Below are 21,692 nucleotides of genomic sequence, written 5' to 3'. Positions count from 1 at the left end.
CAGCAACATCAGGGTTGTATTCTTAAAGCAATATTGCCCCCTTGACTCAGGTGGGAGCTGCCATACTGGGCTACATGTTCAGTCTGATCCACAGACTCCAGTAAACCAGTGGCCGACTGAAAAAAACAAGAACAAAATGATATTAAACTCCCCATTAATGTTTATTCTTTAACCATTTCAGAGCTGTCAGACCATGATTCTATTGTCAGTAAATGTGAATTATCCCAGGCGCCCCCCTTATCTTTCAGTGTCCCTAAAGGGGGGAGGGGGCAATGGTGTCAACCAATTCCATTGCGGCTGAACCATTTGGTACTGTGGGGGGTGCAAGTTTGGTACAAACACCCCTTACAGTATCAGTCCCACCCATCCTGCTTAAAGGAACAGAGCCACAATCTATATGTATTTAATATTCTAAGGTGGGCCCCATTACTGGCCGAAGCCCCTGCTTGTTACGCAGAACCCCAAGTGGGTCAGAACAAGCGTCAGGCAGTTTGGGGTCCCCAATGCTCACAGTATCCCTGCTGAATGTAAAGTCTGTACAGCAAAGAGTTAAATGGTTACCATGGCGCCACAATTAAAGGGCAAGTATAATACTAAAAACAGGAGTCATTATAGAATGTGAACCCTTCTTATTAAAAATCCCTTCCCTATAAACCCCCAGACAAGGTCCCACCAGGTCCGTTTTACAGGAAATACATTATATTGAGCATCTCCGATACCCCAATGCCCCCGTGTGCAGGTACCGACCGCACAAAGATGCCCCTGGCGGGTGCAATATCCTGTAGCCACGAGTAAATCTATTTGCACGAGAAGTGTCAGCCCGGCCTGAATCAAGTACAAGTTCCATTAAAAAGCAAATAAATATAATACAGAGCGCCCCCTAGGGCACAGAGAGTACAGTCACAGCCTTGGATCTGGCAGAGAGCAAGGGGGGCTGCGGTACTGGGGGGGGCGGGAAGCAGCAGCCACAGGCCCATCAGGACAGGCAGTGCCCCCGATAAACAGCACGTCCTTAGCAAGTCCCGTCAGCGCCAGGTCCGTTATCCTTGTTCCCTTTGTACTCCCAGAAGCGAGTTCTGTGGTTCTGTTGGGCCCCTCTCAGATGAGAACACTGGACACCGGCACTTTTGTGGACCGACCTCGTTTGGGGACCACAATGCGCTCTGCGTCCGTTTCATCAGCAGGAAGCAAGCCTGGAACAGCCCAGAAGGGGAGGGGTTAATAAGCAGGCACCGGAGAAGGGGAGGGGTTAATAAGTACATACCAGAGAAGGGGAGGGGTTAATAAGTACATACCAGAGAAGGGGAGGGGTTAATAAGCACATACCAGAGAAGGGGAGGGGTTATTAAGTAGACACCTGAGAAGGGGAGGGGTTAATAAGCACATACCTGAGAAGGGGAGGGGTTAATAAGCACATACCTGCTCTGGGAACAGGACAGGGGCAGGGGCCGGGCACAAAGCACTCACCTTGGGAGAACAACTCCGCCCTCTTGCGGTCCTTCTCTATGAAGAGTGCGGTGGCGAGGAAGAAGCCCCCTCCGATCACCCCCACGAAGGCGCAGATCATGAGCGCGTACTCCAGGCTGCGCATCTGGATCAGGAAGGAGGGCGCTTTCCCCTTCTGGATCTGATCCGATATCTGAGGAGTGGGGAGAGGGCTCAGCTCGAGTGGCAATGACACGGGGCTGCTAACCTACCCTACAGCTGGGGGGCCCCTACTTACCACCCCAATGAGGTACGGACTCCCCGCATCTCCCAGCAAGTGGGACACGACGATCTGCAAGGCTTCTGCCGTGGAACGGCGCGTGGGGATCACCACGTACTGGGGAGGGGAAAGCATAATCATTACTATTTCCCACTGCTGCCTTGTTGCTAGTGTCGGTTACCCTAGCAACCATACAGCTGCTGACATTTCTGACAAACCCAACCCTTTAGAAGCACACAGACGCCACATTAGGCCCTGGGGAAAGAGATTACCAGCAAGATGTCGGCTACGAGCGCCCAGTTCAGGGACAAGAGGGTCTCGCCGATGAAGATGAAGGCCTGGGGGGGGAGATGTGTGTCAGAACGATAAAGCAGCAGTGATTGGTCCCCCCCCATCACATGATACTCACATAGGTAGCCACGAGGCTAGTGTCGGCGAAGGCCAAGGAGAGGTAGAGGAAGGGGGCGGAGCTGATCATTCCCACGGCGCACACCAGTGGATCCGCCCGGGGGTTAGTTTTGCGGTAGCGCTTGCTGATCTCCACGCCGGTCAGGACCCCCAGGACGCCAGTGACGCAAGTGATCCCCCCAAAGATCATACTGGGAATGGCAAGTGGGAATGAGAGAGGGCACCAGTGTATAAACCCATCCCTACAGGAGGAGAGCGCCGCCATTTACCTGTCGTCATAGTTACAGATCCCTCCCTGGCACGGCTCGGTCTTGTATATGACTCTGCGCGATCTCATCAGGTAGGTGGGGCCCCACAGGGCCAGGGCTCCGGTCACGAAAGCCACAGTGGTGAAGCCGAAGGTGGAGAGGATGAAGCTGGGACTGGGGGGGGGGTGGAAGAGAGAGAGAAATGAAACTCCCGTAGGGTTTGCTTCCCCTTTCCCCAGAACTGAGACTCCGCCCCTCCGGCTAAAGGGAAACACTCACTTCTTCAGCAGAGCCTTCACGTCTGAGAACCAGGAAGTGTTGGTCAGGGGTCTGTCAGACTTCCTCTCTAGCGCCCCCCGGGGGGGCTCCTTGGCCACAAAGATCAGTAACAGCACGGCCACCAAGCCAAGCCCTGGGGTCACCTGGATCCCAACAGAGGAATCTGTCAGTCACCCCAAGTTAACTGAGGCGACCCAATAAATAATTGCCCCCAACGCGGCTCACTTACCCTCAGTGCCCAGTGCCAGTCCCCCGCAGTGCTGGTCACTTTGGAACCCGCGATGTAGCCGAGGCCGCTGTAAGAGGGAGGGACATTCAGCGCATTGCACAGCGAGTCCGGCTGCCCAATCAAAGCTCAGGACTTACCATCCCACAGGGGTAGCAAAGTAGAAGAAGGACAACATGCGGCTGCGCTGGTCGGCCAGGAAGAGATCGGCTATGATGGTGGGGGCAATTGTCGAGTAACTGGCCTCCCCCACACCCACTAGCCCCCGCGTCAGCAGGAACAGCCAGAAGTACTGAGGGGGCAGAGGGAAAGCTGAGTGAAACAAGTAGCTGGAAGGAACCACAGTCAGGGGCAGTTACAGGAGCAATATCTGCCCCCGGGGGGGCTTATAAGTACATTACCTGTTTGGAGACAAAGGAGCTGAGCAAAGTGACCAATGACCAGAAGGAGATCCCGATGCACATGATCAACTTCCTGTTGTATCGATCCCCCAGGTACCCGAACACGGGGGCCAGGAACATGTAGCTGCAGATGAACACTGCGGGGAGGGGGGGGGAACATGTCAGGGACCCCCAGAGGCACCGGCACTACTACACACCTACCCATCCGCCCCAGGGGTGGGCCGCCTGCCTGTCCGCCCCAGGGATGGGCCGCCTACCCGTCCGCCCCAGGGATGGGCCGCCTACCCGTCCGCCCCAGGGATGGCCCGCCTACCCGTCCGCCCCAGGGATGGCCCGCCTACCCGTCCGCCCCAGGGATGGCCCGCCTACCCGTCCGCCCCAGGGATGGGCCGCCTACCTGTCTGGACCAATCCGGAGTTGCTGTCTGAGATGTGGTAATCTTCCTTAATGTCCGACAGCACGCCTGCAGAGAGAGTAAAGGGCACAGTGGGTACAAGGGCACAGCGGGTACAAGGGCACAGCGGGTACAAGGGCACAGCGGGTACAAGGGCACAGCGGGTACAAGGGCACAGCGGGTACAAGGGCACAGCGGGTACAAGGGCACAGCGGGTACAAGGGCACAGTGGGTACAAGGGAGCGTGGCCCCTGGGGGACCAATCGAAGCTCTGCCAGGGCCCCAGTTCTAGTTACCCCGCCCCCCCTGTACCTGCCACAGTGAAACGGTCCATGTAGTTGAGCAGGTTGATGTAGAAGAGGATGATGACGATGGTGACAGAGTGTCGGTAGGAGATGCCGGTGAGTAAATGCGCCTCCTTCCCATGATCCTTCCCTTCCTCCTCTTCCTCATCAGACGAGTGGCCCCCTGGATCTGGGGCCCCTTCCTCCTCCGTGTTATCGGCCTGAGTAAGGAAGGGGGCGGCGTCTCCTTGGCTGCGCCGTGATGTCATCGTTACGCTCTTCTACAAGCAACGACTGTATTGGGGGGACAGAGGGGCATCAGTGCATGTAGGGGGGCAGGGAAGGGGCATTATCTGCAGGTGGGGCATCAGTGCATGTAGGGGGGCAGGGAAGGGGCATTATCTGCAGGTGGGGCATCAGTGCATGTAGGGGGGCAGGGAAGGGGCATTACCTGCAGGTGGGGCATCAGTGCATGTAGGGGGGCAGGGAAGGGGCATTATCTGCAGGTGGGGCATCAGTGCATGTAGGGGGGCAGGGAAGGGGCATTATCTGCAGGTGGGGCATCAGTGCATGTAGGGGGGCAGGGAAGGGGCATTATCTGCAGGTGGGGCATCAGTGCATGTAGGGGGGCAGGGAAGGGGCATTACCTGCAGGTGGGGCATCAGTGCATGTAGGGGGGCAGGGAAGGGGCATTATCTGCAGGTGGGGCATCAGTGCATGTAGGGGGGCAGGGAAGGGGCATTATCTGCAGGTGGGGCATCAGTGCATGTAGGGGGGCAGGGAAGGGGCATTATCTGCAGGTGGGGCATCAGTGCATGTAGGGGGGCAGGGAAGGGGCATTACCTGCAGGTGGGGCATCAGTGCATGTAGGGGGGCAGGGAAGGGGCATTAGCTGCAGGTGGGGCATCTCTATAGGGCAGCTCCGGCTCCCAGGCTCTCTATGCCCCACAGATGCACCACAACAACATTGCGCAATGGCCGACACAGACTCTGCACCCTGAGCTCACAGGTCACATGGGGAGGGGCGGAGTCAGGAGCAGAGCGTTTGCCTTACTACTCACACTGTAGGGTCATGTGACCTCCCTACGCTCACAGCGGGGCAATTAGGGTCCACCCCTGGGGCAGCACAGCTTGGAAATGGTTAATGGGTGGGATTCGACATTCATAATGCAGTGGGCACTCACCATAGAGTCAGTACTCAGTGAGGGGACACTCACCATAGAGTCAGTACTCAGTGAGGGGGCACTCACCATAGAGTCAGTACTCAGTGAGGGGGCACTCACCATAGAGTCAGTACTCAGTGAGGGGACACTCACCATAGAGTCAGTACTCAGTGAGGGGACACTCACCATAGTCAGTACTCAGTGAGGGGACACTCACCATAGAGTCGGTACTCAGTGAGGGGACACTCACCATAGAGTCAGTACTCAGTGAGGGGACACTCACCATAGAGTCAGTACTCAGTGAGGGGACACTCACCATAGAGTCAGTACTCAGTGAGGGGACACTCACCATAGAGTCAGTACTCAGTGAGGGGACACTCACCATAGTCAGTACTCAGTGAGGGGACACTCACCATAGAGTCAGTACTCAGTGAGGGGGCACTCACCATAGAGTAAGCACTCAGTGAGGGGACACTCACCATAGAGTCAGTACTCAGTGAGGGGACACTCACCATAGAGTCAGTACTCAGTGAGGGGACACTCACCATAGAGTCAGTACTCAGTGAGGGGACACTCACCATAGAGTCAGTACTCAGTGAGGGGACACTCACCATAGAGTCAGTACTCAGTGAGGGGACACTCACCATAGAGTCCGTACTCAGTGAGGGGGCACTCACCATAGAGTAAGCACTCAGTGAGGGGACACTCACCATAGAGTCAGTACTCAGTGAGGGGACACTCACCATAGAGTCAGTACTCAGTGAGGGGACACTCACCATAGAGTCAGTACTCAGTGAGGGGACACTCACCATAGAGTCAGTACTCAGTGAGGGGACACTCACCATAGAGTCAGTACTCAGTGAGGGGACACTCACCATAGAGCCAGTACTCAGTGAGGGGACACTCACCATAGAGCCAGTACTCAGTGAGGGGACACTCACCATAGAGTCGGTACTCAGTGAGGGGACACTCACCATAGAGTCGGTACTCAGTGAGGGGACACTCACCATAGAGTCAGTACTCAGTGAGGGGACACTCACCATAGAGTCAGTACTCAGTGAGGGGACACTCACCATAGAGTCAGTACTCAGTGAGGGGACACTCACCATAGAGTCGGTACTCAGTGAGGGGACACTCACCATAGAGTCGGTACTCAGTGAGGGGACACTCACCATAGAGTCGGTACTCAGTGAGGGGACACTCACCATAGAGTCGGTACTCAGTGAGGGGACACTCACCATAGAGTCAGTACTCAGTGAGGGGACACTCACCATAGAGCCAGTACTCAGTGAGGGGACACTCACCACAGACGCAGCTCCCAGACAAGTCGCACACACACAGTGCAGCCTCAGTAGCAGTCGGCAGTATCCGCCAGGGTCCCGGTCTCAGCGCCTCCGACAGCAATTAGTGGGCCTCAGCTGGAAGTGCCCCGGGCCCCTAGTAACCGCCCCTAGTAACAGCCCCTAGCAACCGCCCCTCAGAGACCGACCGGCTCCGTCTCCCTCAGCCGCAAACAAGCTCTCCGTCACACTTCCGCTATCGCCATCTCAGTCTGTGCGCAGGTCATGTGACAGCACCGAACCATGTGACCCACGCACTGAGCGCAATTCCTGTTGATATTCTGCGAGCCAATCAAATCCGAGGACCCGACATAATCCCCGCCCTCATGGGGCGGCGCCTCAGGTGGGTTGAATTCGCTTGTGTCAAATGTCACAGAGTTTGCGCCGCTTTCTGCCTTTATTCAGTCTGTGTGAGGGGAAATGTCCTGAGCCCCCAGTCTCCTACTCACTCCTACACATATATACAAACATTGGGGTAACAGTCACCCCACTATAGTTCCAGGGGTACCTAGGGCACAAATAAGCACTCACCCCAAATCTCCCCCTAACTGGCCTTCAGGCTGGGCCCCCTTAGCCCATAACAAGGTTACAGATATATAGAAACATTGGGGTAACAGTCACCCCGCTATAGTTCCAGGGGTACCCAGGGCACAAATAAGCACTCACCCCAAATCCCCCCCTAACTGGCCTTCAGGCTGGGCCCCCTTAGCCCATAACAAGGTTACAGATATATAGAAACATTGGGGTAACAGTCACCCCGCTATAGTTCCAGGGGTACCCAGGGCACAAATAAGCACTCACCCCAAATCCCCCCCTAACTGGCCTTCAGGCTGGGCCCCCTTAGCCCATAACAAGGTTACAGATATATAGAAACATTGGGGTAACAGTCACCCTGCTATAGTTCCAGGGGTACCCAGGGCACAAATAAGCACTCACCCCAAATCCCCCCCTAACTGGCCTTCAGGCTGGGCCCCCTTAGCCCATAACAAGGTTACAGATATATAGAAACATTGGGGTAACAGTCACCCCGCTATAGTTCCAGGGGTACCCAGGGCACAAATAAGCTCTCACCCCAAATCCCCCCTAACTGGCCTTCAGGCTGGGCCCCCTTAGCCCATAACAAGGTTACAGATATATAGAAACATTGGGGTAACAGTCACCCCGCTATAGTTCCAGGGGTACCCAGGGCACAAATAAGCACTCACCCCAAATCCCCCCCTAACTGGCCTTCAGGCTGGGCCCCCTTAGCCCATAACAAGGTTACAGATATATAGAAACATTGGGGTAACAGTCACCCCGCTATAGTTCCAGGGGTACCCAGGGCACAAATAAGCACTCACCCCAAATCCCCCCCTAACTGGCCTTCAGGCTGGGCCCCCTTAGCCCATAACAAGGTTACAGATATATAGAAACATTGGGGTAACAGTCACCCCACTATAGTTCCAGGGGTACCTAGGGCACAAATAAGCACTCACCCCAAATCCCCCCCTAACTGGCCTTCAGGCTGGGCCCCCTTAGCCCATAACAAGGTTACAGATATATAGAAACATTGGGGTAACAGTCACCCCGCTATAGTTCCAGGGGTACCCAGGGCACAAATAAGCACTCACCCCAAATCCCCCCCTAACTGGCCTTCAGGCTGGGCCCCCTTAGCCCATAACAAGGTTACAGATATATAGAAACATTGGGGTAACAGTCACCCCGCTATAGTTCCAGGGGTACCCAGGGCACAAATAAGCCCCCAAATCCCCCCTAACTGGCCTTCAGGCTGGGCCCCCTTAGCCCATAACAAGGTTACAGATATATAGAAACATTGGGGTAACAGTCACCCCGCTATAGTTCCAGGGGTACCCAGGGCACAAATAAGCACTCACCCCAAATCCCCCCCTAACTGGCCTTCAGGCTGGGCCCCCTTAGCCCATAACAAGGTTACAGATATATAGAAACATTGGGGTAACAGTCACCCCCCTATAGTTCCAGGGGTACCCAGGGCACAAATAAGCACTCACCCCAAATCCCCCCCTAACTGGCCTTCAGGCTGGGCCCCCTTAGCCCATAACAAGGTTACAGATATATAGAAACATTGGGGTAACAGTCACCCCGCTATAGTTCCAGGGGTACCCAGGGCACAAATAAGCACTCACCCCAAATCCCCCCCTAACTGGCCTTCAGGCTGGGCCCCCTTAGCCCATAACAAGGTTACAGATATATAGAAACATTGGGGTAACAGTCACCCCGCTATAGTTCCAGGGGTACCCAGGGCACAAATAAGCCCCCAAATCCCCCCTAACTGGCCTTCAGGCTGGGCCCCCTTAGCCCATAACAAGGTTACAGATATATAGAAACATTGGGGTAACAGTCTCCCCGCTATAGTTCCAGGGGTACCCAGGGCACAAATAAGCACTCACCCCAAATCCCCCCCTAACTGGCCTTCAGGCTGGGCCCCCTTAGCCCATAACAAGGTTACAGATATATAGAAACATTGGGGTAACAGTCACCCCGCTATAGTTCCAGGGGTACCCAGGGCACAAATAAGCCCCCAAATCCCCCCTAACTGGCCTTCAGGCTGGGCCCCCTTAGCCCATAACAAGGTTACAGATATATAGAAACATTGGGGTAACAGTCACCCCGCTATAGTTCCAGGGGTACCCAGGGCACAAATAAGCACTCACCCCAAATCCCCCCCTAACTGGCCTTCAGGCTGGGCCCCCTTAGCCCATAACAAGGTTACAGATATATAGAAACATTGGGGTAACAGTCACCCTGCTATAGTTCCAGGGGTACCCAGGGCACAAATAAGCCCCCAAATCCCCCCCTAACTGGCCTTCAGGCTGGGCCCCCTTAGCCCATAACAAGGTTACAGATATATAGAAACATTGGGGTAACAGTCACCCCGCTATAGTTCCAGGGGTACCCAGGGCACAAATAAGCACTCACCCCAAATCCCCCCCTAACTGGCCTTCAGGCTGGGCCCCCTTAGCCCATAACAAGGTTACAGATATATAGAAACATTGGGGTCCCCCTGCTATAGAGCCGTGGGATTGGCCACGTGTGGGGCCCCCAGGCAGTGTTTACACTGAGGTGTTTGTTGGTGGAATTTGCTGAATTTCCAGTTTTCTGGGGCAATAAAAGACAACTGAAACCCTTAAAGGGGCAGTTCACCTTAAAATGAACTTTTAATATGTTATAGAACATCCTATTCCTCGAAACTTTGCAGTTGGTCTTCGTTATTTATTTTTCCACAGTTTTAGAAATATTTGCCTTTCTCTTCTGCCACTTTCCAGCAGTCACATGGGGGTCAGGGGATTGTGGGATTGGGAGGCTGAAGGCTGGGGACAGGCGACTACGCTTATTACAAAGTAGTTCCGGCAGATCCGCAGGGGGCGGGGCTTAGGGAATTGTTCCAAAACATCTGATTACATTAAAAATGCTAAAATGGCTGCATATATAATTGATGTTTATTGCAAAGTTGTTTGTAATTATGTTGACTTTGTTGTGTTTGGGTGGAGTTGCCCTTTAATCTCAGGTTATGGGCTCTATAGGAGAGGGAGGAGTCAGCCGCCTCATTCACATATAGAATTGGATAATTACTGCCCAGCTGCCACTTTACTCAGACACTCGTCTCACGTGGCATTTAGGGGTTAAAAGTGTAAGCACAAGCTCCGCCCCCGCAGTTTGAACCTGTAGCTTCGGGTCTTGCCTGTTGCTAAATGGGTCACTTCTACCGTTTGTGGTTCTGATCTGACTCTGCCCCCAGGCACCTACAGGGTTAACCAGGAAGCGTTGCCTCCGCAGGCAACTTGGCAGCTCTGCCCCCGACTGTAAGTTTCGTTTCTCCTGCCGTTTGGCCGGAATGGCTTCGGCTGCGGATCTGAGAGACCAGCTCACTTGCCCCGTCTGCCGGGGCATTTATACCGATCCTGTGATGCTGCCCTGTGGGCACAATTTCTGCCGGGGCTGCACTGGGGGGGCGCTGGGAGCCCCGGGGGGATCTGGGGGTTATTCCTGCCCAGAATGCAGAGCGGAGTATGAGGGACCCCCGGACCTACCCCGGAACCGGACTCTGGGGAACATAGCGGGGTGGTTCCGTGCAGCCCAGCCAGACCCGGGGGAGAATGGGATTCCCTGCACCTACTGTATCTGCTATCCTGTACCCGCTGCCCAGTCGTGCCTGCAGTGCCAGGCGTCTCTCTGCGGGGCCCATCTGCAGATACACAACAGGGCGCTGGAACATTCCCTAATCCGACCCATAGCCTCCTTTCAGAGCAGAAAATGTTCCGTCCATAACAAACTGCTGGAGTATTATTGCCCCCGGGATGGAGCCTGTATGTGTTCCTCCTGCTGCCTGGCTCCAGAGCACCGGGGCCACAAGGTGGAGCCACTGAGCGAGGCCTCGGAGAAGAAGAAAGAGAAACTGAGGAAAGTTCTGGAGAAACTGAGCCCAGAGAGAGAGGAGACCGAGGGGCAAATCCAGAACCTTCAGGAGCGCAGGAGAGAAGTGCAAGAAAAGGCAGCCGGTGTAACAGAGCAGATTAACGCTCTCTTTAGAGACATCAGGGAACGACTCAGTCTTCTAGAAGAACAACTTCACATTCAGCTCTCCATGCAGAAAGTTATAGTTTCACTCCAACTCGGGGATCTGATCCGGGAGCTGGAGATAAAGAAGGACGAGATGTCCAGGAAGATCCGGCACATTGAGGAGCTGTGCAACATGGCAGATCCACTCGCTGTCCTACAGGAACAACGGGAATCTGAGGGGGCAGATACTGGGGGCAGAGAAGAAGGGGATACTGAGGGGGCAGATAATGAGGGCAGAGTGGGAGGGGATACTGGGGGGGCAGATAATGAGGGCAGAGTGGAAGGTGATACTGAGGGGGCAGATAATGAGGGCAGAGTGGAAGGGGATACTGAGTGGGCAGATAATGAGGGCAGAGTGGAAGGGGATACTGAGGGGGCAGATACTGAGGGCAGAGTGGAAGGGGATACTGAGGGGGCAGATACTGAGGGCAGAGTGGAAGGGGATACTGAGGGGGCAGATAATGAGAGCAGAGTGGGAGGGGATACTGAGGGGGCAGATAATGAGGGCAGAGTGGAAGGGGATACTGAGGGGGCAGATAATGAGGGCAGAGTGGAAGGGGATACTGAGGGGGCAGATAATGAGGGCAGAGTGGAAGGGGATACTGAGGGGGCAGATAATGAGGGCAGAGTGGAAGGGGATACTGAGGGGGCATATAATGAGAGCAGAGTGGAAGGGGATACTGAGGGGGCAGATAATGAGGGCAGAGTGGAAGGGGATACTGAGGGGGCAGATAATGAGAGCAGAGTGGAAGGGGATACTGAGGGGGCAGATAATGAGGGCAGAGTGGAAGGGGATACTGAGGGGGCAGATAATGACAGCAGAGTGGTAGATACTGAGGGGGCAGATAATGTGGGCAGAGTGGTAGATACTGAGGGGGCAGATAACAGGGGCAGGGAGAGGGATGACATGAAGGTCCCAGTTGCAGTGGGGGATGTGGACGTGGAACAGATCTCCGAGACGTTGCTCACAGGCTTAGCTGGGATTGTGACTTGGGTGAGGAGATGGTGGATCTCTGGGGAGGAGGCTACAGACCTGGTACTGGATCCAATCACTGCAGCCAATGATGTGTCGGTATCAGAGGACAGGAAATACGTATGTTCTTCTGAGACGACCCAGTTTCACCCAGTAGGACCCGGGAGATTTGAGTCGTATCAGGTTTTGAGCACCAGGAGTTTCTCCTCGGGGCGACATTACTGGGATATGGACGTGAGCGAACTGTGGGGCTGGTTTGTGGGGGTGGCCTATCCCAGTATAGACAGGGGGGGAGACCAGTCCATTATTGGGAATAACAAGAAGTCCTGGCATTTAGGGTTAGACCTAATGGATGATAACTATTCAGTGCGACATGACTGGGTAGATACAGAGTTGCCCTACAGCCCTTCCTGTTGGAGAATTCGAGTCTTTTTGGACTATGAGGCCGGACGCCTGTCCTTCTATGAGCTGAGTGAGCCAATCAGGCACTTACACACCTTCTCCGCCTCCTTCACTGAGCCCCTCCATGCCGCATTCTGTATAGGGAGGGGGTGGGTCAGAATCATAAGTTAGTCCCTCGGCCCTAGTATGGGTCCAATGGGCCATGGAACGTGTGGGGTAATACAGGTTCCAGTCTGGGCCAGTACTGTACTCAGAACTCAATCATTTGCCTACATTATATTTTTCCGCAATTCAAGGAAATCATGGCAAAAAAAAAAAAATATGAAAATATGAATTTGAATATTTTCAGGTTTGAATTTTCTGAAGTCAAATTTATAAAATTGATGTCAGTGGGAGGCGGAGTCTCTATTTTGTTTTTCTTTTTTTTAAATAAATAATCTGATTTTCATTGCGATCAAGTTTCTTTCCCGCGACTTAACGCAAATGATTTTTTTTCTATTACAATTTATGAGAAATGTGTTAGAGATCAAATTTACTGGGGATCAGCAGAAGATGGGGGGCTAATGGGGCATCTCCGGGATCTCAGATCACCCCAGCTAAGGGTTTGGGGCTGTTGGGCTGGTACCAAAGCTGCTACCCAATGCCTGTTTCCCCTCTCCCCCAAGAGACAGTCCCAGAGGCCAAATAAACATATAAATATCTCTTCCCACAATAAAATAGACTTCATTGGAATTTTAACTCACTGCTAATAAAATTTATATTATAGCCTACCTGCCTGTATAGGGCAATGTAGGGCCCTGCCATGGCAACAAAGCACAATTACAGCCCTGGGAGGGTGCGGTTGGGAGGCAGGAACATTGCTCTGTGCATTAAAGGGACACTAAAGCCTAAAAAAGAATATGGGTAGAAATGTTTAGCTGTGTGTTTGAGCCCCTGTACCAGCCCAACATCCCCAAAGCTCTATAGAAATAAAGCCCCATGCCCCTGAAGATGCCCACAGTAGCTCTCCATCTTTTGCCCAACTACTGCACATGCTCAGTCTGCTCTTGGCTGATGTCACTGAGCTTAGGGAGCGACTCCCAATATTCTTCTTTCCCTGCCTGCTTGCTCTAGTCTCTGCCTGTTCCCTACATGCATACAGGCCAACCAATCACAGTCCTGTCTGGCTGCTCCCTAAATAACTGAAGTCCTGCTCTGGCACTTTGAGCTTGGGGCGAGACTTTAGCTGAATCCTTATTGTGGGACTTTTCTTTCCCCCTTGTAATGATCCCAAATACTGAGCTGTGTAACAAATATAAGTTACAAATGATGGAAACAGAGGCAGAACTTAGAGAAACTGAACTCAGTACAATTATTTAAAAGCATTATATTCTTAATTACACAAATAAATAGGTTGATTCTATCACTTATATACCATAGAGTGAAAAGTTTCAGTTGTTTTGCTTATATAAAACAATCTATCTGGAAATAAATTACCCATCACAACTGTTTATATGTAATAGATTGATTTGCATATCATGATCTCTCCCATATTGAAAGCATTGAGCACTATTCACTTTAGCCGTGGAGATATAATCAAACAGCATCTCTCAAAGTGTTTATGAAGCAGTTGCATGGGGGTGTGTGTGCATTACACACGGGGAGAGGCCAAACTGTGCCAGTAGGTGTATAGGCAGAACAACATGTACAGGGGAACCTCTGCACAAACACTATGTTCCTTCCCAGGATGCAAAGTGACTGACACTGAGCTCAGAGTTTGTGTCTCACTATTATAAACAGGCTGTGTATGGGCCCCCCCAGTCTGTATGGCACCCCCCCCAGGCTGTGTATGGCACCCCCCGGCTGCTCAGCAACCCTTTGCTTTGGTCAGTGTAATGTGAGTGTCATTTGTAGAAGGAGAGAGAGAGAGTCATTTGTAGAAGGAGAGAATTCAGAATGTGTTTTGGTTGGAAAAAGCCCCAATTATCTCCTGAGCTGATATTTTGGGGGATGGGGATATGGGAATATTTGGGAGTCTGTTGTAAACAAGTTATGTCTAAATACTGAGCTAAAGCTTGTTTGTATTGATATCCTGTAATAAACTGTGTATAATAGGGCGGCGCTAGTTTATATGTACCTGTACCCATGATGCACCTGTGTCTCTGTGCCAATGGGATCATTTGGCCGGGATCATTTATGAATTAATGTTTAGACTCCCCCTAGTTTCTACGGAGGCTCAAAAAAAATATATACACAAGAGAATTGTCCAATAGGCTCCATTTCAAAGCACAGAAACCTGTGCCGATAAATACAGTGCTGCCGCTATTTGGGCTTAGTGCCCCTTTAACCCATCCTCTGCCAACCCACGTTACGTGCATACTGTACATGGGCAGTTTCACCACAGCAGATAAGTGACTATTGTAAGGGACAGTGTTGCCACGCAGATGGTGCAATTAATGTTACACATTACTGCAATTCAGTTCAGTTAATACATTCCAGGCAGTGCTAAATAACTCAGTACATTGAATCCTGGAGGTTTATGGCTCGCAGTAAAGGAGTTAATGTGCAAACGACTAGATTATTGCCCTCCTCTACAAAAAAAACGGTCAAAAATATTAACATTTTGTTCCTGCTTCCAGCAATGGCGGCCGCAGATCTGAGAGAAGAGCTAAACTGCTCCATCTGTTGGGACATTTATACAGATCCCGTAACCCTACCGTGTGGCCATAGCTTCTGCCAGGGCTGCATTGGGAGAACGTGGGATGGTCAGAAGGAGATAGGCGAAACCCCTTCTTGCCCTGAATGCAGGCAGAGATACCGAAGGCAACCGGAACTGAAAAGGAACCTGAGGCTGCGGAACATAGCGGAGCGACTCCTTTCTGCTCTCCCAAAGTCCAATGGAACTGGGGTCCTTTGTACTTACTGTGTTCATGCTCCTGTACCCGCCGCTAAATCCTGTCTCCTGTGTGAGACCTCCCTGTGTGGCGCCCATATAACTGCCCACATCAAATCTCTGGAACACGTCTTAATTAAACCCACCACTTCCTTCAGCAACAGAAAATGCTCCCGCCACAAAAAGCTCCTGGAGTATTACTGCTGCTATGATGGTGCCTGTATCTGTGCCTCCTGCTGCCTGGCCGGGGGGCACTGGGGCCACTGTTTGCGAGCACTGAAAGAGGCCTCTGAGAAGAAGAAAAAGAAACTGAGGAAAGTTCTGGAGAAACTGAGCCCAAAGATAAAGGAGACTGAGAGAGAAGTCCAGAGGCTGCAGGAGCGAAGCAGAGACATGGAAGAAAGAGCAGCCGGTGAGACAGAGAGAGTCACTGACCTGTTTAAAAACATCAGGTATCGTCTGGAAGCCCTGGAGAAGAGAGTCCTGAGTGAGGTCTCCAGACAGAAAGAGGAGCTCTCACTCACATTCACTAGTTTGATTCGGGAGCTGGAGATAAAGAAGGACGAGATGTCCAGGATGATCCGGCACATTGAGGAGCTGTGCAACATGGCAGATCCACTTGCTGTCCTACAGGAACATCGGGAATCCCATGGAGCTGCCTTTTGTGGTCTTCTGGAGGAGAAAGTGGCCCAAGAATATAATAATGAGAAGAAGTGGGAGAACACCAAATATTTATATGAAAATGTAAAGGAAAACAAACCGCACAGTCCCCCATTCCCAGCCTTGGATATGCACCTAGTAGATCTGGACATTTCAGAGACGTTAGTCACAGGCTTAGCTGGGATTGTGACCAGGATAAAGGGAAGGATCTGGGGGCAGAAGACTATGGACCTGGTGCTGGACACAAACTCGGCGGCTAATAATGTATCAGTATCAGGGGACAGGAAATGTGCCTCCTTCTCACGGACAGACCAGCGTCACCCACTAACCCCGGACAGATTTGAATCTTCTCAGGTTTTAAGCACCAAGAGTTTCCCCTCAGGGCGATGTTACTGGGAAATGGAGGTCAGTGAATCAATGGGCTGGGGGGTAGGGGTGGCCTATCCCAGTATAGAGAGGCACGTAGTTCAGTCTTTGATTGGAAATAATAACAAGTCCTGGCGTTTGTATAAAACATTGAATAAATATGCAGTGAAACATGACAATATAGTTACACAGTTACCCCACGTACCTTCCTGTTGGAGAATTAGGATCTCATTGGACTATGAGGCCGGACGCCTGTCCTTCTATGAGCTGAGTGAGCCAATCAGGCACCTACACACCTTCACTGCCAAATTCACTGAGCCCCTTCATGCTGCGTTCTCTGTGTGGCGCAAAAATGCCTGGGTGAGAATCATTAGCTGATCCCGCTGATCCTGCTGATCCCGCTGATTCTGCTGATTCAACTGATCCCGCTGATCCCGCTGTAATGAGTAATGACTGGAGGGACCCAAGTTGGATGAGTTGTATACACCCACATTGTGGCATGGTTCATTCTGACTAGGGTTTTTATTCATTTGGGCCCCCTTTCTACTAAATTGGATAGTCCCACCCCCAAGGAACCTGGGTGGGTAAAGAGCTAATAATGCAGAACCCCAAGGGAGGGGAGGGGGCCCTTATACCTAATAGTATTGGGCCCATGATTTGTGATGGTGGATATGGGCCCTTGGATACGGGTAGTTAATACTGGAGAGATCCCTGGGGGTGGGTGAAGCTCCTATTGGTTCCCTGCACAAAATACATAAATATAAATATTTCTCAGCATTTCTCTGATATAAATGTTGCTTTTACCTTTATTATCTCTGTACCAGAACTGATATGTGCATTTGTATTGCTCAACTACACACAAAGCTGAGTTGTTTCATTTGGTATGTGACTTGCAATTGGTTTATACTTTTATTGTTTTCCATTGGCCCTTTGATGTTTTCAATAATTACTAACGTTAAACCTGCAAAACTCCCCAGCAATTAAAGGTCAAGGAAAGTCATATTTATTCGGTATAAACCACACGGGACTGGGGTGCTCTCCATCTGGGCACCATGCCGCCATCTTGTTTCCTTTTCCCAGGGGTCACTTGTGCTTGTCCTGTATAGCAGATAATGTGCTACATGGGGCCATCACAAGTGATACCTGGGATAAGGAAACAAGATGGCGGCATGGTGCCAGGCTGGCACTCAGATCCCCTCCTCCATCATGGTCATTGAGCTCCTGATCACTTAATGGATTGGTCCTTCCAAGGGGATCCAAGATGATATTAAAGGGGAACTAAAGTCTAAAATTAGAAATCAGTAGAAATGCTGTATTTTGTATTCTGAACATAAACATAAACATTCTGAACTTACTGCACAAGCCCAGAGGTTGAGAAGCCTAATTACAGTAATGATTTATGCTTTCAAAGTTGTCCAGAGGGGGCCGCCATCTTGTTACTTTGTTAGACCATCTTCTATAAGATCTGGCTCCTGCACATGCTCAGTTTGCTCTGGGCTGCTGTTGGGAGGCGGAGCTTAGGGAACGTAGTAAATTATCAAAACAGCACGTCAGGTAATATCTGCCATAGAAGCTGATTAATAATAAGAATCATAATATGCAGCCTGCACTGGTTCCTGTGTTGCCCTGTAATGTAATGTGGGGTTTAGTGTTTTTGTTTAATGAAACTTTCCCAGCTCTCCAGAGCCAGTGGCTGCATAAATATGCAAAAGAATCCTCCAATGAGAATCCCAGCTGATGTGAGTAAATCCGGCTCCCTGTTCTCTGTTCCTGCAATTGGAGTTGGGAGCAATAAGCACAGTTTCCCAGCACTGAACAAGTCTGTCCCTTTATCCCCATGTCTGATTCCTGTGCCATATAATGACGGGAAAATGCCATCATTATCTCTATATGTAAGGTACCAGCAAGGGGCCTGACACAGGGAATCAGCATTCTCATTGGTCACTGCTCTTGTGTATATATTTTTTTCCTTCAACCTCCATAGAGAACTAGGTGGAAGCTACAAATGATCCCATTGGCACAGAGACACAGGTGCATCATGGGTACAGGTACATATAAACTAGCGCTGCCCTATTATACACAGTTTATTACAGGATATCAATACAAACAAGCTTTAGCTCAGTATTTAGACATAACTTGTTTACAACAGACTCCCAAATATTCCCATATCCCCATCCCCCAAAATATCAGCTCAGGAGATAATTGGGGCTTTTTCCAACCAAAACACATTCTGAATTCTCTCCTTCTACAAATGACTCTCTCTAACACTCACATTACACTGACCAAAGCAAAGGGTTGCTGAGCAGCCTGGGGGTGCCATACAGACCGGGGGCGCCACACGCAGCCTGGGGGTGCCACACGCAGCCTGGGGGTGCCACACGCAGCCTGGGGGTGCCATACACAGCCTGTTTATAATAGTGAGACACAAACTCTGAGCTCAGTGTCAGTCACTTTGCATCCTGGGAAGGAACATAGTGTTTGTGCAGAGGTTCCCCTGTACATGTTGTTCTGCCTATACACCTACTGGCACAGTTTGGCCTCTCCCCGTGTGTAATGCACACACACCCCCATGCAACTGCTTCATAAACACTTTGACACAAGTTATTGGGCTGTGTGTGTGTGTGTATATAAAAGCCCCAGTGCTAAAGCTAGTAATATTCTGTACCTTAGCCCTGGGGGGGAGTGTAAGGGGCAGATACAGTCACTGTGTTACATACAGAGAAACCTTTCCAATGGGGCAGTTTATTCCCAGAGGGGCTGTTTGTAACAGCAAAGTGACTGGAACTTTTGTCACAGCTTCTGCCTCTGTTTCCAACCTTTGTAACTTATATTTGTTACACAGCTCAGTATTTGGGATCATTACAAGGGGGAAAGAAAAGTCCCACAATAAGGATTCAGCTAAAGTCTCGCCCCAAGCTCAAAGTGCCAGAGCAGGACTTCAGTTATTTAGGGAGCAGCCAGACAGGACTGTGATTGGTTGGCCTGTATGCATGTAGGGAACAGGCAGAGACTAGAGCAAGCAGGCAGGGGAAAGAAGAATATTGGGAGTCGCTCCCTAAGCTCAGTGACATCAGCCAAGAGCAGACTGAGCATGTGCAGTAGTTGGGCAAAAGATGGAGAGCTACTGTGGGCATCTTCAGGGGCATGGGGCTTTATTTCTATAGAGCTTTGGGGATGTTGGGCTGGTACAGGGGCTCAAACACACAGATAAACATTTCTAGCCATATTCATTTTTAGGCTTTAGTTGTCCTTTAAAGTGGGTGAAACAGAAAACAATGAGGGGATTAACTTCTCCTTGAAATTATGTCAAGGATAGGCTGTCACATTTTTTTTGGCGAAAAATAAGTTAAGTAAACCTTAAAATAAATCACGAATTTTGGGAGTTATTTTTGGAAAACTCGAATTTTTCTGGACAATTTTCAGAAAAGCTTGAACTTTTCCAGAAACAATATCAGAAAAATCGAGTAGCATTTTCTCAAAATTGCTTAGTAAATGTGCCCCTAATTGTACAGCTTTGTGTGTGTGAGTGGCAGGCCCCCATTACTTTGGGACAGATAATATGCCCAGTCCTATACCTTTTAAACCAAAAAGTGCCTACGAACCCCCCCCCCCCAGGGGTCCTTACAGGTTTTTACTTGGCTCCTGATTGGTGAATCACAAAAATTCAAGGGGTGACAGTCAGTACATTGTCTAATGACCCCCCCACTGCAATCCGTCCGGCTAATAAGGGTGGGTCTATGGGGATTGGGGATTACACTGACTATACACAAGAGCTTGCTGATATATAGACTGATACCTGCACCCCCGGGTACAAGAGGCCCCCACTTACCGGTTACTTTCTACACAAGCTCAGACTACATTTCCCAACACCCACTGGGAAACTGTAAAATTTACAATGATGGTATTGCATATGGCACCCACTTACTGTTCTAGAACTAAGGGGGGGGGACATCTGGGGACATTGTAAATAACCCCCCGTGGATTCATAAGCCAGAAACTGAGCTTTTAGCAGATTTTATTCTCATAAAGGGTCCACAAATAGCAGATTACAGACATTTGTGCGGTGCCTATAGGGATAATACACGGATTATACAGCCCTGTGTGCATTCCTATAATGAGATATATATATACACAGGGCTGCCGTATTCTCACTGAGTAAGAACAACCCCAAGACATTCTATACATTTATCAGCAGCAAATAAAGTGCATGTTTTTATTGGGTGTGGGGGGGGGGTGGATATATCACGGGGGGAGGGAAAGATTAAATAGAGGAGGGGGGTGAGGAGGCGAATGAATAAAAGGACTCATTAAAGGGATAAGAATGGGGGTATTTGTATTATGAAATCAAGCTGAATTATTAGATCCAGGAACCTGTGAATGGTCTTATAAAATAACACAAGTAAGTCCAGAGCCAAGTACAGAAACACTTGGATTGGGTCCAACTCTAATCCCGGTGCCTAAGATTTTTGCCTCAATCCCATCTGCCCCCACCTGCACCCCAGTATCCACCCCAAGGCCAAGAGTGGCTTTAACAGGCCCGGCAGCGGCAGAAACACTTCCCACCTCCGCTCTGACCATTGCCCCAGCTCTGTAGGCATTGGCTTCTGCTCCAGCTGAGGCATTGGGGCCTTTGGCTTCTGCCCCAAATACACTATATTCAGCCTTGGCCTCCCCCACCCCAGCGGCAGCGTAGGCTCCGGCCTTGGGGACCCGTTTCCCAGGTTTATTTTGTCCCCCCCCATGGGCGTAGGAACCTGTCTCAGCATAGCAACCAACTGTAGAAGCCTCGGCTGGTCTGTCGTACGTATCAATGATATCAAAAACCCCAGGCGGGCCTACTAGCGCTGTCCGTGCTGAACTGGACCCTTTATGTTTCTGAGCAGATTCATCATTCGCCGCTAAATCAAATCTACGGTTTTCAGGTCGTAACGTTGTCTCCAACTGTTCCATGTACTTTCTGGTATTTCCATTCTCCGACGCCATCTTGCACTTTCCTTCCTGTGAAACCATCAACACAAACATTATCTTTAGTCGGTGCCCCTGCCGTGCCCGTACCTACCCCTGGCATTGTGTACTGAGTGGCACCAGGCTGCCCAGGGGTGCAACCAAAAAGTACCAACCCCATATAATAAGCACTTACCCCCCTCCTACCCCCCTGCTAAACCCAACCTACCCCAGTATTTTGACTAATGTCGGGGAAACCCCCTAACCCTGTAGGCAATTATGAATAATATCCGGTGCTGGTTTCCCTTTGGGCTAAACATTAACCCTATCTGTAACAATGGCCCCTTTATTGGAGCTCCCTATAGATCCTCTCAGGTCCCTGTCTGGGTTTCACATGAGGGGTGGGCGTGTCCTAACGGTCCCTGTAGGAGGGGGAGAGCCAATCACAG

At 50.9% G+C, this 21,692-nt stretch overlaps 3 protein-coding genes across 6 annotated transcripts; 2 read left to right on the top strand and 1 right to left on the bottom strand.

Annotated features, from left to right (window-relative positions):
- Positions 1–137: 137 nt before the first annotated feature.
- On the bottom strand, positions 138–6,692 carry spns1 (spinster homolog 1). Of its 4 annotated transcripts, none has more exons than XM_031892480.1 (13): positions 6,380–6,692; positions 3,974–4,239; positions 3,665–3,730; positions 3,268–3,404; positions 3,007–3,158; positions 2,870–2,936; positions 2,641–2,783; positions 2,383–2,535; positions 2,115–2,304; positions 1,978–2,043; positions 1,724–1,822; positions 1,468–1,639; positions 138–1,193 (listed from the first exon to the last, which is right to left on the bottom strand). In XM_031892480.1, exons 2-13 carry the CDS (start codon positions 4,212–4,214, stop codon positions 1,099–1,101), a joined length of 1,581 nt encoding a protein of 526 aa, XP_031748340.1. In that variant the 5' UTR covers positions 4,215–4,239; positions 6,380–6,692; the 3' UTR covers positions 138–1,098.
- A 4,916-nt stretch (positions 6,693–11,608) lies between these two features.
- LOC105946205 (tripartite motif-containing protein 14) lies at positions 11,609–16,599 on the top strand. Its single transcript, XM_031893705.1, has 2 exons — positions 11,609–12,615; positions 16,561–16,599. Exon 1 carries the CDS (start codon positions 11,934–11,936, stop codon positions 12,570–12,572), a length of 639 nt encoding a protein of 212 aa, XP_031749565.1. The 5' UTR covers positions 11,609–11,933; the 3' UTR covers positions 12,573–12,615; positions 16,561–16,599.
- Positions 14,941–16,541, top strand: LOC101734612 (E3 ubiquitin/ISG15 ligase TRIM25-like). The gene is made up of 3 exons (XM_031893304.1): positions 14,941–15,874; positions 16,055–16,338; positions 16,524–16,541. Exons 1-3 carry the CDS (start codon positions 15,022–15,024, stop codon positions 16,539–16,541), a joined length of 1,155 nt encoding a protein of 384 aa, XP_031749164.1. The 5' UTR covers positions 14,941–15,021.
- Positions 16,600–21,692: the final 5,093 nt, after the last annotated feature.

The sequence above is a fragment of the Xenopus tropicalis genome, chromosome 9, assembly GCF_000004195.4.
Source record: "Xenopus tropicalis strain Nigerian chromosome 9, UCB_Xtro_10.0, whole genome shotgun sequence".
Classification (NCBI taxonomy): domain Eukaryota; kingdom Metazoa; phylum Chordata; class Amphibia; order Anura; family Pipidae; genus Xenopus; species Xenopus tropicalis.
Note: the sequence above shows the minus strand (reverse complement) of the source record. Positions and strands in the feature narration are given on the sequence as shown.

What these genes read in the sequence shown, in the direction of transcription:
- spns1 (XM_031892480.1), bottom strand. Translation starts at nt 4,214, where the DNA reads ATGACATCACGGCGCAGCCAAGGAGACGCCGCCCCCTTCCTTACTCAG. An exon ending in CTAGCCTCGTGGCTACCTAT is followed by an intron (nt 2,044 to 2,114) that starts GTGAGTATCATG and finishes CTCCCCCCCCAG; the next exon opens with GCCTTCATCTTCATCGGCGA. An exon ending in GGCGGAGTTGTTCTCCCAAG is followed by an intron (nt 1,194 to 1,467) that starts GTGAGTGCTTTG and finishes GGGCTGTTCCAG; the next exon opens with GCTTGCTTCCTGCTGATGAA.
- LOC105946205 (XM_031893705.1), top strand. Translation starts at nt 11,934, where the DNA reads ATGAAGGTCCCAGTTGCAGTGGGGGATGTGGACGTGGAACAGATCTCC.
- LOC101734612 (XM_031893304.1), top strand. Translation starts at nt 15,022, where the DNA reads ATGGCGGCCGCAGATCTGAGAGAAGAGCTAAACTGCTCCATCTGTTGG. An exon ending in CCGGCACATTGAGGAGCTGT is followed by an intron (nt 15,875 to 16,054) that starts GCAACATGGCAG and finishes CCCCATTCCCAG; the next exon opens with CCTTGGATATGCACCTAGTA.